Source organism: Peromyscus maniculatus, chromosome 21 (assembly GCF_049852395.1).
Source record: "Peromyscus maniculatus bairdii isolate BWxNUB_F1_BW_parent chromosome 21, HU_Pman_BW_mat_3.1, whole genome shotgun sequence".
Taxonomy (NCBI): domain Eukaryota; kingdom Metazoa; phylum Chordata; class Mammalia; order Rodentia; family Cricetidae; genus Peromyscus; species Peromyscus maniculatus.
In genome coordinates, this window is record NC_134872.1 from 25,473,320 (window position 1) to 25,487,323 (window position 14,004).

General features: G+C 40.6%; 1 protein-coding gene across 2 annotated transcripts in view; it reads right to left on the reverse strand.

The window, feature by feature from the left end:
- The window catches only part of Dna2 (DNA replication helicase/nuclease 2), a 40,056-nt gene that overhangs the window by 15,940 nt on the left and 10,112 nt on the right, over positions 1 to 14,004 (reverse strand). For both annotated transcript variants that reach the window (XM_006972732.4, XM_076557138.1), the window contains exons 5-7: positions 12,790 to 12,921; positions 11,040 to 11,259; positions 8,699 to 8,816 (exon numbers count right to left, since the gene is read on the reverse strand). In XM_006972732.4, coding sequence (XP_006972794.1) covers positions 8,699 to 8,816; positions 11,040 to 11,259; positions 12,790 to 12,921 — 470 coding nt within the window. The remainder of the gene's footprint in view (positions 1 to 8,698; positions 8,817 to 11,039; positions 11,260 to 12,789; positions 12,922 to 14,004) is intronic.

The window sequence follows — 14,004 nt, forward strand, 5'->3', positions numbered from 1 at the left end:
GCTACTACACCCCCCATACCACAGAAAGGTAAGATAAGCAAACCAGCATTTTATTTCAAGTAAAAGTACTTGATAATTTTACATCTTAAAATTGACTAACAAATTTTGAGTAATTCTTGTAATATGGCTGACAACATTACCTCACAAGAATTTAAAAACCTTTTTGCCTGTATGATGAATGACATTCTCCTGGAAATATATGACCTTCCTCAGGCATATTTGGCCTGTACCATTTTGGCATTCATCGTAATAATTCACACAGTGTTCAAACACTGCTTTAATAATAAGAACAAAGATGAGTCATTATTGGGACTGATACAGGCTTTAAAAGATAGCAATGAAGACTTACAGAAAAAGAATCTCTTTCTGGAATCTGCTTTCAAAGATAGCAATGAAGGCTTACAGAAAAGGATTCTCTTTCTGGAATCTGCTTTAAAAGATAGCAATGAAGACTTACAGAAAAAGAATCTCTTTCTGGAATCTGCTTTAAAAGATAGCAATGAAGACTTACAGAAAAAGAATCTCTTTCTGGAATCTGCTTTCAAAGATAGCAATGAAGGCTTACAGAAAAGGATTCTCTTTCTGGAATCTGCTTTAAAAGATAGCAATGAAGACTTACAGAAAAAGAATCTCTTTCTGGAATCTGCTTTCAAAGATAGCAATGAAGGCTTACAGAAAAAGATTCTCTTTCTGGAATCTGCTTTAAAAGATAGCAATGAAGGCTTACAGAAAAAGAATCTCTTTCTGGAATCTGCCTTCAAAGATAGCAATGAGGGCTTACAGAAAAAGATTCTCTTCCTGGAATCTGCCTTCAAAGATAGCAATGAAGGCTTACAGAAAGAGATTCTCCTTTTGGAATCTGCTTTAAAAGATAGCAATGAAGACTTACAGAGAAAGAGTCTCTTTCTGGAATCTGCCTTCAAAGATAGCAGTGAGGGCTTACAGAAGAAGATTCTCTTTCTGGAATCTGCTTTAAGAGATGGCAAGGAAGACTTACAGAAAAAGAATCTCTTTCTGGAATCTGCTTTCAAAGATAGCAATGAAGGCTTACAGAAAAAGATTCTCTTTCTGGAATCTGCTTTAAAAGATAGTAATGAAGGCTTACAGGAAAAGATTCTTTCTCTAGAATCTGCTAATCAGGATTTACAAAACAGGCTTGTACCCAAAATTGATTTTATTGATAATAAATATGAATATCTAATGGATAGAACACTAACTCTCCAGAGTGAAGTTATGGCTACTCAGACATTGCATAAGGAAGAAAGATTATCATTAATTGATAAGATAAGGTCCATGGAATCATGTGCTTCTGAGGAAAATAAAAATGTCTATGATTCCATGAGAAATCTGGAGTCCCTTGCAAGAGAGGAGGTTCACTCCCTAGAACAGACCCTAGGTGCTCGTTTGCAAGCCCTAGAAGAAACTCTCAGTAAACATGACAAGGGAACTAATAAGCAGAAGGTCAAGACCATAGAGGTTGTAACATCTCCAAACAGCTCTCATACAATGGCTTATCCTGTTATCGTCCATGAGAAGCCAGCAGATGACACACACCCCGAGCCATATATGACATATACATTACAACCAATTTCAACAAGGGACTTTAAAAATATAAAGGAAGCAGTAGTTACGTATGGGATACAATCCACATACGTAAAACAGATGTTAAATTCATGGTCTACCTCACATAGAATCATCCCAGATGACTGGCATCAGTTAATTTCAGCTGTTCTAGAATATAGCCAGCAGCTACAGTGGAAGAGCTGGTTGAGAGAAGAGGCAAAAAATTTAGAACAACAAGGTAAACTCAGAGGTTTTGTGATCTCCCAAGATCAAATACTTGGTGAGGGATGTTTTGCTGACAGGAATGTACAAGCCACTTATGATGAGCATACAATATCCCTATGCCGTACAGCAGCTCTAAATGCTTGGGAAAAAATTCCAGAACCTGGAAAACCAACTGAGGTATACACAAAGATATTTCAGGGACCACATGAATCTTTCACTGATTTTTTACAAAGGCTGAACACAGCTATAACAAAAGCTATATCAGATAAAGAATTAAGAAAAGTATTAACTGAGTCCTTGGCATTCGACAACGCTAATGCAGAATGCAGAAGAATACTTACACCACTAAAGATCAGATCAGCTCCTTTGGAAGAATGGATTCAGTACACTAATGGTGTTCAGTCTCTTAACTACAGTAATGAGGCTTGGATAGGAGAGACAAATCCCAGAGGTGAAAGAAGGCCCCGTGTTACCAAATGTTTTAAGTGTGGTACACCAGGGCATATAAGTAAAAACTGTACGTGGGGTACTCCTAGAAGTAATACTCCTTCTAGGAATAGCCTAAACAGGAGACCCCAACCACCTCCTGGATTATGTAGAAGGTGTGGCAAAGGCCAACATTGGACCAATGAGTGCAGATCAAAAATAGATATACGAGGCAACCCTTTACTGGCGGGAAACGCCTCAGGGGGCCTCTTGCAGGCCCCCAAATCAAATGTAGTACGAACATTCCCAGCCACTGTGGAAGAAATTCCTCTCCAGGACAACTGAATAAACCAATGCTTAATGTAAAAACCGATACTGCAATGGATGATAAAACAGCTTTGATAAATGGATCACAGTTTACAAAGAACACTGTAAAACAAATATTTTGGCAGACTTCCATAAATGAACAAAGACCAAAGCTTAGAATTCGAATTAATGGCCTGGTTCTGGAGGGCCTGGTAGACACAGGTGCAGATGTGACTATAATTACACCAAAATCATGGCATCCGAATTGGCCTCTTCAAGAGGTAGATGTCCAACTGTTAGGGATTGGCACCCTATCTCAGATAAAACAGAGTTCGAGATGGGTTGAATGCATAGGGCCAGAAGGACAGAGAGGAAGGCTGAAGCCATATGTAGCAAATGTAGCAGTAAATCTTTGGGGCCGAGATCTGTTACAACAGTGGAATACCCAGATTAAAATTCCTACACTTTCAGAAAAGGAATACAGACCAATGCATGTTTCTAGGAATAATATCATAACATGCTATAAAAATCAGTCACCAACCATTCAGGCTGTTCACAAACAGAGCACGACTGTTGTTGAACTCTCAGAAGTACCAACTGCCTTACCTTTAAAATGGCTAACTAATAAACCTGTCTGGGTTGGACAATGGCCTTTGACAAAAGAGAAGCTACAAGCTTTAGAACAGCTGGTTCAAGAGCAGTTAAATGCTCAACACATTGAAGAATCTACCAGCCCTTGGAATTCTCCTGTATTTGTTATTAAAAAAAAATCTGGTAATTGGAGAATGCTGACAGATCTGAGAGCTATTAATAAAGTAATTCAGCCAATGGGCTCCCTACAGACTGGGATCCCCTTGCCCTCTATGCTACCAAAAGAATGGCCTATAATAGTTATTGACTTAAAAGACTGTTTCTTTACCATACCCTTACAGGAAAATGATAGAGAAAAGTTTGCCTTCACAGTACCTAATTATAATAATTCTCAGCCAGTCAAGAGATATCAATGGAAGGTCCTCCCACAGGGAATGTTAAACAGTCCTACTTTGTGTCAATACTTTGTGCAGAAACCATTAGAGATAATTCGTGTAAAGTTTCCACAATCCATAATTTATCACTATATGGATGATATCCTATTAGCTGATCCAAAGTTAGATACATTAGAAAGCATGTTTGAAGAAGTAAAAAAAGTTTTGCCTCGCTGGGGACTGCAAATTGCTCCTGAAAAAATACAAAGAGGAGATTCTATTAATTACTTAGGATATAAGATAGAGCTACAAAAAATTAGACCCCAAAAGGTACAACTAAGAAGAGATAGATTGAAGACTCTTAATGATTTTCAAAAGTTATTAGGAAGCATTTCCAACTTACTGGGTATCATGGGAATACCCAAAGATGGACTAAAAAATTTGGCTAATACTCTAGAAGGGGACAAAGAATTAAATAGTCCAAGAGAATTATCAGCCGAAGCTGAGAAGGAATTGGCTCTAGTAGAAAAGACAATTCGAGAAGCACATGTGGATCGTGTGGATCCAGAACTTAAATGCATTCTTGTCATATTCCCTTCCAGACATTCCCCAACAGGTATTTTGATGCAGAGGGAAGATATTATATTGGAGTGGATATTCCTACCACGTAAACCAAATAAGAAATTAAAGACTTATATAGAAAAGATCTCTGATTTGATTCAAAAGGGTAAATTAAGACTTCGTCAGTTGACAGGAATGGACCCAGCAGAAATTGTAGTACCATTAACTAATGAGGAAATTTCATCACTATGGAAAGATAATGAATACTGGCAGAGAGCCTGCAGTAACTTTTTGGGAGAGATTAACAACCACTATCCCAAAAGCAAGAGAATAGAATTCATAAAGAAGACTGAATGGGTCCTTCCTCACATTGTACGACAAAAGCCAATTTCTGGAGTCCTCACATTCTACACTGATGCAAATAAATCAGGGAAAGCAGGATATAAATCAGGAGACTTAAGTAAAGTGGTACAAAGTCCATATAGCTCTGTACAAAAGGCAGAACTGTATGCCATTCTTATGGTACTGATGGACTTCACAGAACCCCTCAATATAGTCACTGACTCTCAATATGCAGAGAGAGTTGTTTTACATATTGAAACTGCTGAATTTATTCCTGATAATACAGAATTAACTTCATTATTCATACAATTGCAGGAAATCATCAGAAAAAGGGAACATCCTATATATATAACACATATCAGATCTCATACAGGTCTACCAGGACCTTTAGCGCAAGGTAATGATGAGATTGATCAGTTACTAATAGGTAATGTGCTAGAAGCTTCAGAATGTCATAAGAAACACCATGTAAATAGCAAAGGTTTAAAGAAGGATTTCTCCATCACTTGGCAACAGGCTAAGGATATTGTGAAAAAATGTCCTACTTGTTCCATCTATAACCAAACTCCATTACCTGCAGGGAGTAATCCAAAAGGTATACAAAAAAATGAAATTTGGCAGATGGATGTGTTTCATTTTGCAGAATTTGGAAGATTAAAGTATGTACATCATACCATTGACACCTATTCAGGATTTCAATGGGCAACTCCTATGAGTTCTGAAAAGGCTGATTCTGTGATTACACACCTATTAGAAGTTATGGCCATCATGGGAATACCTGTACAAATTAAGACAGACAATGCCCCAGCATATGTCTCCAATAAAATGAGACAGTTCTTTGCTTATTACAATATAAAGCATGTTACAGGTATACCACATAATCCCACAGGCCAAGCAGTCATAGAGAGATCCAATCGAACTTTAAAGGATATGATAAATAAACAGCAACAGGTAACAATGACTCCTAGAAATAGACTGCATAGTGCTTTATTAACCTTGAATTTTCTCAATGCTAATGAGAAAGGAACAACAGCTGCGGAGAGACATTGGACGACAGACAAAACTCCTGAGCTAAACCAACCAGTTTATTTCAAGGATGTGCTGACCTCAGAATGGAAACCTGGATATGTTCTACGTTGGGGAAGGGGTTTTGCATTTGTTTCTGCAGGAGAAGAAAAGCTATGGATACCAACAAAATTAATAAAAATCCGATTCGAACAGGAAAAACCCCTTGATGAAGAGAAGTAAAAGATCATCCACCAATGTGACATCTCTACAAGTTGTAAGAAAAATTTAACAATCAAAGGGTGGGGTAGGGTTCTGTTTTTGTCTTTCCAGGATAATGGAAATACCCATCTTCCAAAACTCATAAGGCCTTGGATATCCGGATCTTTACAGCAGAAAGGAAGAATCTATTGGTACCAATCTATCTACACATGGTAAAATCTCACTGTCTAACATCTTTCTCTCTATCAATCTAGAAAAGTTGTGGTTCCAATTCAATTATAGCCAAGCTGGCTTTGGAGATGGAATTGGCTCACTCCTTCTCTAAACCCAAGCATATTGCTAAAAAAAAAGTTTAAGAGACTCTTCAGTCCCATATCAGAAGAGCCCTCTGGTGTGAGACAGAAGGAAACCAATAAAAAGGGACCATTGTCTTCTAAATTCTAATTCTCTCCATGCTTACTCTTGATTTCTCAGAATCCTTTCTTACATGCTATGTCCTCTTTAAATCCAAACCTCCCATTTTTGATAACAAATAAGTTTTTCCAATAGCAATCTCAGAAGTCACCAGAAGGAAGATGGGGCCCCAACAACAACAACTCTACCCAATCCAGAATGATGCCATGGTAATCATCATCATATTACACTTCTTGCCAGAATTTCAGACAATCTTATCCATTACTCTAAAACTTGCTGCAGAACCTACAGTTAGTCTAACTGAGATTTAACTATCTGAGCTTTCTCACAGTACCCAACAGAGATAACATCACCCCCTAAACGGCAGGAAACAATTCTTAGAAAACGACGCCCCTTCTCCCTTAGGTTTCATAATTCTCAGGGTTATGGATGATGGTTATAGGGTTGGGGGTGGAAGAAAATATTAGACTCAGTATTCTGAAAAAAAAAAGGGGGGGGGGGCGGAAGAAATGGAACGGATAGGTATAAGATATGATGGTAAATCATTGTATATACTAGTAAACAAACTTGGTAAAATAGCAACCTTAGACAATTTGCACTGTAATTTGTACTGTTATAGATTCTTATATGTTGATACAAATGTAAACTATTTTTATACTCCTGTTTAAGATAATTTGTATATTGATACAAATACAGAACTATATTTGTTATAATGTACATATATTTCTACTCTTATTTGTAACATTTTTATATTGATACAAATGTAAATTTATATCTGTCATACTTTATATATGTTCTACTTCTGTTAGGATATTTGGTATATTGATATATATTTAAGATTATTGTCATATTGCATATCGCACTATATATTCCTACCTCTGTTATAAATATCTTGTGTATTGTCACAATTTTGAAGTCATCGTTCTTCACCATACATTTGCTTATAGACTGTTTACCTTATTTACATGAAGCCTTAGTCCTTAGGTTATTTCGGTAGATAAGATTTATAGATTTATGGTCGCCTATGCCTGTCATCTCTATAGTTACGTTAGTTAGGTTATCCAGATTTACAGATACATAGGTCAGATGGACAGGTAATCTTCAAACACTTCATAGACCTAGAGAATATGGCATTTAAATAACTTAGAATTCTGTTGACGTGAGGCACAATTGCTCCTGGCTGCACCAATTGATCCCGAGAGAATGTTGGGCTTCTAAGACATTTCCATTTGGAAGTTTGTCTTTTTGGCACAAAATGGCCTACGGGGCAAAGAACTGCCCTTGCCTTGATGGCTGACAGTACAAATGCAATGCTGTCCTTTCTGGACAAGCGGGACACAAGGAAAGTGACCACTGTACTCTGCCAAGACAGGGTAAGATGGTCTTTCAGAAATCCTGCTTCTGAAAATGGTCTGTCAGATACTCTAGGCCTGTAGCCAATTTGAATGCACCAACAATGCTGAGAAACATTAGGTGACTGTCCAGGCTGCCAGCTGTCTTGGTCTACTCTTGCAAGACTCCCGAAGTTGCTTGCATCCGTCTACCATTTCTCAAGTACCATTATGTTCCTTCTCAGGTCTTTGATGGGATTGAAGACTAGCAGTTATAGTTACAACTTAGTATATATAATATCTTAGATAGAACATATTAAGTATTAGATTCAGGTTCTTTAGGATAGGACACCTTTGAATGATCTTTATAACATGCCGTTTACCTATGCTCTATACTTCTCTGGATTTTAGAATGTGTTTCTTGCTTGATATTGTTTGCATTGGTTGTAGTTACATCTTATCTAGGTCATTATCCCTCATTATTTCTGGACAATATTTGATAACCATTCCTTTGTATATAGTCTTGTATTAGTTTAGAACCTTCTTATTTAGACAAAAAGGGGGAGATGTAGTGGGTAGCCATTCCAGCTTGGATCTGGAAGCTCCAACCCCCATTGAGACTCTGGCAACTGTCACGCCTACGAGGCGGGGCGAGGGGAGGTGCTGGAAACCTGAGAGCTGGATGGGCAAGCGCTCGCTCGGCGTGCGCTCTCTGCGCCTGGACCCTGGATGGTGGAGATTGATTGTGCAGAGCTCCAGAGAACACCGCTGGATTGCTAGACGCCTTCCCCAGACCCCCGCGACCTATCCATTCTTTCATTTGTAAGTCATCCACTAAATAAATCTTCCTTTTAACTACGTGGAGTGGCCTTTATAATTTTCCCCAATAGACTTGGCTGCACTGGAACTTGATATGTAGACCAGGCTAGCCATGAACCCATGAAGACCTGCCTGCCCCAAATGCGTGAGTACTAGGATTAAAGACATGTACTACACGATGCTTAGCTTAAAGTCCTTAAAAACAAAAAAACAAAAAAACAAGAAAACCCAAAATGGGCCAGTGAGATGGCAAAGCGGGTAAAGGAGCTTGCTGTGTAAACCTGGAGACATGGGTTCAATCCCTGGAACCGACAGAAAGGTGGAAGGAGAGCATGAACTTCCAAAGTTGTCCTTCAACCTCTAACCCTGCACGCGTCCCATGGATAGTCAATAAAGATAAATAGAAAGTTTTCAAACTACATGACTACAGATCACAACCTGCAGTACGGTCTAGCAAGTAGCATGAAGGAGAGGGAGCAGGGCCAGAGAGGTGAAGACGAAAGGGAACAAGAGTTCAACCTCTTTTGTCCAGATGCTTGGCGGGCACAGGGTACATCTGCCCGGTCTTGAGGTAGAGAAGCCAGCCAGCCTCGGGGTCCTCTCGTCTCTCCTGGCTCAGCAGCGTGTACAGGACCACCTGTGTAAGAGAGACTGTCAACAGACCACGGTGACTTGCTCTCTCCCTACATCGTCTGGAGCCAGCCCACACGGAAAAGTCGCGGCCCAGTTCCCACCGTGTCAACGGCACAAGCCAACTCGGGGAAGGCGACGGACCAAGTTCAACGTCAAGCACTGAATCTGTACAAAACAAACAGTCCGTGCCTTTCAGCTTGACGCTGACAGTAAAGAGACGCAGTGGACCGGGAGACGGGGCATGGTGGGGGCATGGCTCGGCAGCAGAGTGCCCGCCTGAAAAGCGGGAAGACGACAGAGAGGGAGGGAGGGAGGAAAGGTTTTCTCCTGTCGGTGGTTAAATTCAAAAATGAAATAAAAAAATCAAGACATTAATCAAACTGTTTTTCACATTTCCAAGTTAACAGCCTTTACACGTTATTTCCTGATTTTAAACAAACGAACCCTGAAATGCTTATGATGTACATCATAGTCACGATGGCAATTCAACGAAACTAACAGAGTGACTTTTCCAAAGCAGGAACTCATTACCGGCCTGAGGGTTAATGTTAACTGTGTCCTGCAGAGGAAGCCACTAAATCCGGCACAAACAGTCTTCGGCCTGACGTGGTGGCACACGCCTTCAATCCCAGCACTGGGGAGGCAGAGGCAGGTGGATCTCTGTGAGTTTGAGGCCAGCCTGGTCTACATAGTGAGCTCCAGAACATCCAGAACTAGAGAACTTGTCTCATAAAACCAAAGTGGGTAAAATAATTTGGCAAGGGCTGGAGAAGATGACTGGGCAGTTAAGAGTACAGACTGCAGCCGGGCGGTGGTGGTGCACACTTTTAATCCCAGCACTCAGAAAGCAGAGGCAGGTGGATCTCTGTGAGTTCAAGGCCAGCCTGGTCTACAGAGTGAGTTCCAGGACAGCCAAGGCTGTTACACTGGGCTGTTACCCTGTCTCTACAAAAAAAAAAAAAAAAAAAGAAAAAAAGGAAAGGAGAGGAAGAGCACCAGCTGCTCTTCCAAAGAACCCAGGTTCAAATCAAGCACCCACAAGACCGCTCACAACATTGTAACTCCAGTTCCAGAGGATTTGATGTCCTGTCAACAGGAACCAGGGACATAACTTGGTGCAAAGGCATATGGAAAACACCCATACATGTAAAATAAATAAATAAGTGTTTTAAATGGCAGGCTGGGGACTGAAGAGACGGCTCAGCAGTTAAAAGCCTACAGTGCAGAGGATCTGAGTTGGGTTCTCAGCACTCACTTGGGGCAGCACATAACTGTAACCCCTGTAACTCCAGCTCTGGAGTAGAACAGCAACATACTCTTCTAGCCTCAGTGGGTACCTACGCTCATAGGAATATACCTATACACATAAACACAACTTTATTTTAAAAGAATAATCTAGTCCGTAGAGAGTTATCTAGCACATACAAGGTCCTGAGTTAGAGTTCCTACACATGCGAGTACACACACACACACACACACACACACACACACACACACACACACACAGAGGAATAAGAATTTGGTTGTAGAACCAACATCCATTTCTTCCCTTTCCTTGGTATCTGCTTGGACAGCTAGTTAAGCATCATAGCCTGGCCTCAATGGCTCCCAAGTCCAGCTGTTTTTATTTTTTTAAATGTATTATGTGTATGGATCTATTGCCTGCATGTATGTCTGTGCACCGTGCAGGTGTCTGAGGAGCCCAGACACGGCCACTGGATCCCCGGAACTCCAGTTACGGGAAGCTGTGAGCCATGTGGGTGCTGGGGATCAAACCTGGGTCCTCTGCAAAAGCAGCCAGCATTCTTAACTGCAGAGCGGTCTCCCCAGCCCCAAGGCCAGCTCTTATACTAATTTGCTGAAGAAAATTTTCTACTGAGGATGTAAATACTGATAAAACAAGCCGAGTACACTGAACTTCAATTACAAATTAAAAAGTGCAACATGAGGGGGCTAGAGAGATGGCTCAGGGGTTAAGAGCACTGGCTGCTCTTCCAGAGGTCCTGAGTTCAATTCCCAGCACCCACATGATGGCTCACAACTATCTGTAATGAGATCTGGTGCCTTTTCTGGTGTACACTCATACTATATACATGGTAAATAAATAAATCTTTAAAAAAAAAAAAAAGAAAAAGTGCAACATGAAATAAAACCGCTACCTGAACTGAATGAAGAAAACAGTGTGTGCTTAAAGACCCTAACCCCTACGAATGTTTAAGACTGATACCTGACTTCGGTGCTCAATAGAATTGGATTCTTTGCCAGTTTTAAGCTCCAGCGGCATTATCTTATATCTTGTTTTACAATCTCGATGTATTCTGACACCAACTGTGACGTCTATTTTGCCCTTCAATCCAAACCTAGGGGACCAGATGCTTTCTTCAATATCCAGCGACTTTGTTACTTCAACGTTACAAAACGGACTTCTGTGACCACCGTCACTTGGCCTAAACAGAAACACAGAACGCTTATTCAGGACACAGCTCACTCCACACCCGCCGCACTGACTACCACACAAGGATCTTTTCTGGGTGCTGAGGTTTGGTTGGTGTTGTGGTCTGAACTGTACCATGGGCATCACAAGACAGAAAAGCCACCATGTTCTCTGGCAAGCGATGGACCGATCGGAATCTGCGACGCCCACTGCTCGGGCCGCTGCTATGAGCTCTGGGCCGTCACAACTGCCGAACAACCACAGTGGGGTAAGGAGGCGCTTCCCAGAAATCACTGTAAGGCCTTATATGGTGGTGCCCCCTGTTAACCTCAGCACTCCAGATGCAGAGGCAACAGATTATGTTGGTTCAGGGCCAGCCTGGTCTACATGGTGAGTTCCAGGTTAGCCAAGACCATACAGGGAGACCATGTCACATCAGGGAAATGCAAATCAAAACGACTCTGATACCTCCTTACACCTGTCAGAATGGCTACGATCAAAAACACTAATGACAGTCTATGTTGCAGAGGATGCGGGGGGAAAAAAAGGACACTCCTCCACTGTTGGTGGGAATGCACACTTGTACAACCACTGTGGAAATCAGTATGGCAGTTCCTCAGAAAATTGGGAATCGATCTACCTCAAGACCCAGCCATACCACTTTTGGGTATATACCCAAGGAATGCTGATTCATACCATAAAGATACATGCTCAGCTATGTTCATAGCAGCAGTATTCGTAATAGCCAGAACCTGGAAACAACCTAGATGCCCAACAACTGAAGAATGGATTAAGAAAATATGGTACATATACACAATGGAGTATTACCCAGCAGAGAAAAACAATGACAGTATGAAATTTGCAGGCAAATGGATGGAACTAGAAAAAATCATCCTGAGTGAGGTGAACCAGACCCAGAAGGACAAACATGGTATGTACTCACTCATAAGTGGGTTCTAGATATAAAGCAAAGAACAATCAGACTGCAACCCACAGAACCAGGGAGGCTACATAGCAGGGGGGACCCTAGGATGACTGTGGCTTATAATAAGTTTTGGTTTTACTCAATCACTGGGCAAGCCTCAATCAAACATTTCACTATTAGGATAATAATTTTTACTGTCTCAAGCTGATAATAGAAAAATAAATTAAAAAAAAAAGTGAGATGAATTAAAACTATCCCGACAGTGCAATGATATTGACTAACATTAGAAGGAAAATAGGACCTTCTGTTCATTAGATTTTTTTTTTTTTTTTTTGGTCATGGGAAAATACTATAGATAATAATTTGTGAAAAACAACAACAAAATGATTAATTATAGAAACTTAACCTTTATGCCAGGCCTGCTGGCACACACTCAGGAGGCAGAGGCAGGTGGATCTGAGAGTTCTGTGGTTCATAAAGAGTCCCAAGACAGCCAGGGCTACACAGAGAAACCCTGTCTCATAAAACTAAAACAAACAAGTAAACATTTGAATAAACGAGGACCAAGGAATCCTGTCAAAAAATCTGAACACCATATAAACAAAACCCACTTCTTACAGAGAGAGCTGCATCTGAGGAAATTCAGCGGGAGAGCCCTTCCGCATGAAGTCCTCAGCCCACTTAGAGAAGGAGGGGAGATACTCCTCAGCTTCACATCTCACTTCATCTGGACTCAGATTTAAGCGGTACCTTTAAAAAAAAAAGGAAATTAAGAAAACATAAATATTAAGAAATATAAACCACCAACCTGGTCTAAAGAACGAGTTCCAGGACAGCCAGAGCTACACAGAGAAATTCTGTCTTGGAAAAAAAAAAAAAAAAACACCAAAATATATATATGAAAAGAATATTGAGCGAACTTCTGCCCTCCAGGGTCCTCCCATTGTGCTGTAAGCCTGTATTTAAGACCTCCTCCCTCCTTCAATAAACAGCATTCAGCATTAAAAAATAAAAAAGAGGGCTGGAGAGATGGCTCAGAGGTTAAGAGCACTGGCTGCTCTTCCAGAGGTCCTGAGTTCAATTCCCAGCAACCACATGGTGGCTCACAACCATCTGTAATGAGGTCTGGTGCCCTCTTCTGGCCTGCAGGCAGAATACTGTATACATAATAAATAAATAAGTAAATCTTTAAAAAAAATAAAAAATCTTTAAATAAATAAATAAATAATAAAATAAAATAAATAAAAATAAAAAAGAATATTGAAACAGGCTAATGAATGGATGTTTCCAAATGTGGTACAAACATAAGAGAGTACAGCTCAGCCATAAAATATTCATAGGTTCAGAACATTCTCTGCATGTTCAAGTCTCTGGGGTTGAGCCCAGCTTGGCTTTTTTTAAGAGGTGTTCACTGTGGCTGGGTAGCACACACCTAGTATCAAGATGAGGCTAAAGCAGGCAAGCACAGGGTGAACTGGAGCCAGGAGACGGCTCAGCAGGGGAAGGAGCTTGTGTAAGCCAGTCGGCCTAGCTTCCGGCTCCAGATTCAGGCAAAGGTGGGAAATAAGTGATGCACAAATAAGTGAACTCGGACCTCCGCATGCACACGGAGGCACATCTGCATTCCCAGGAACATCTGCACACCCAGGCATATCTGCACACCCAGGCACATCTGCACACCCCTAATAATAATAATAATAATAATAATAATAATAATAAATGAAGTTTAAAACTTTTTAAAAAGAAAAAGTTAAAATGTGTTCTTTTTTTGCCTAGAAGACCAGACTGGCCTGGAGCTATCAGAGTCTCCTGATTCAGCTTCCTGAATGCAGA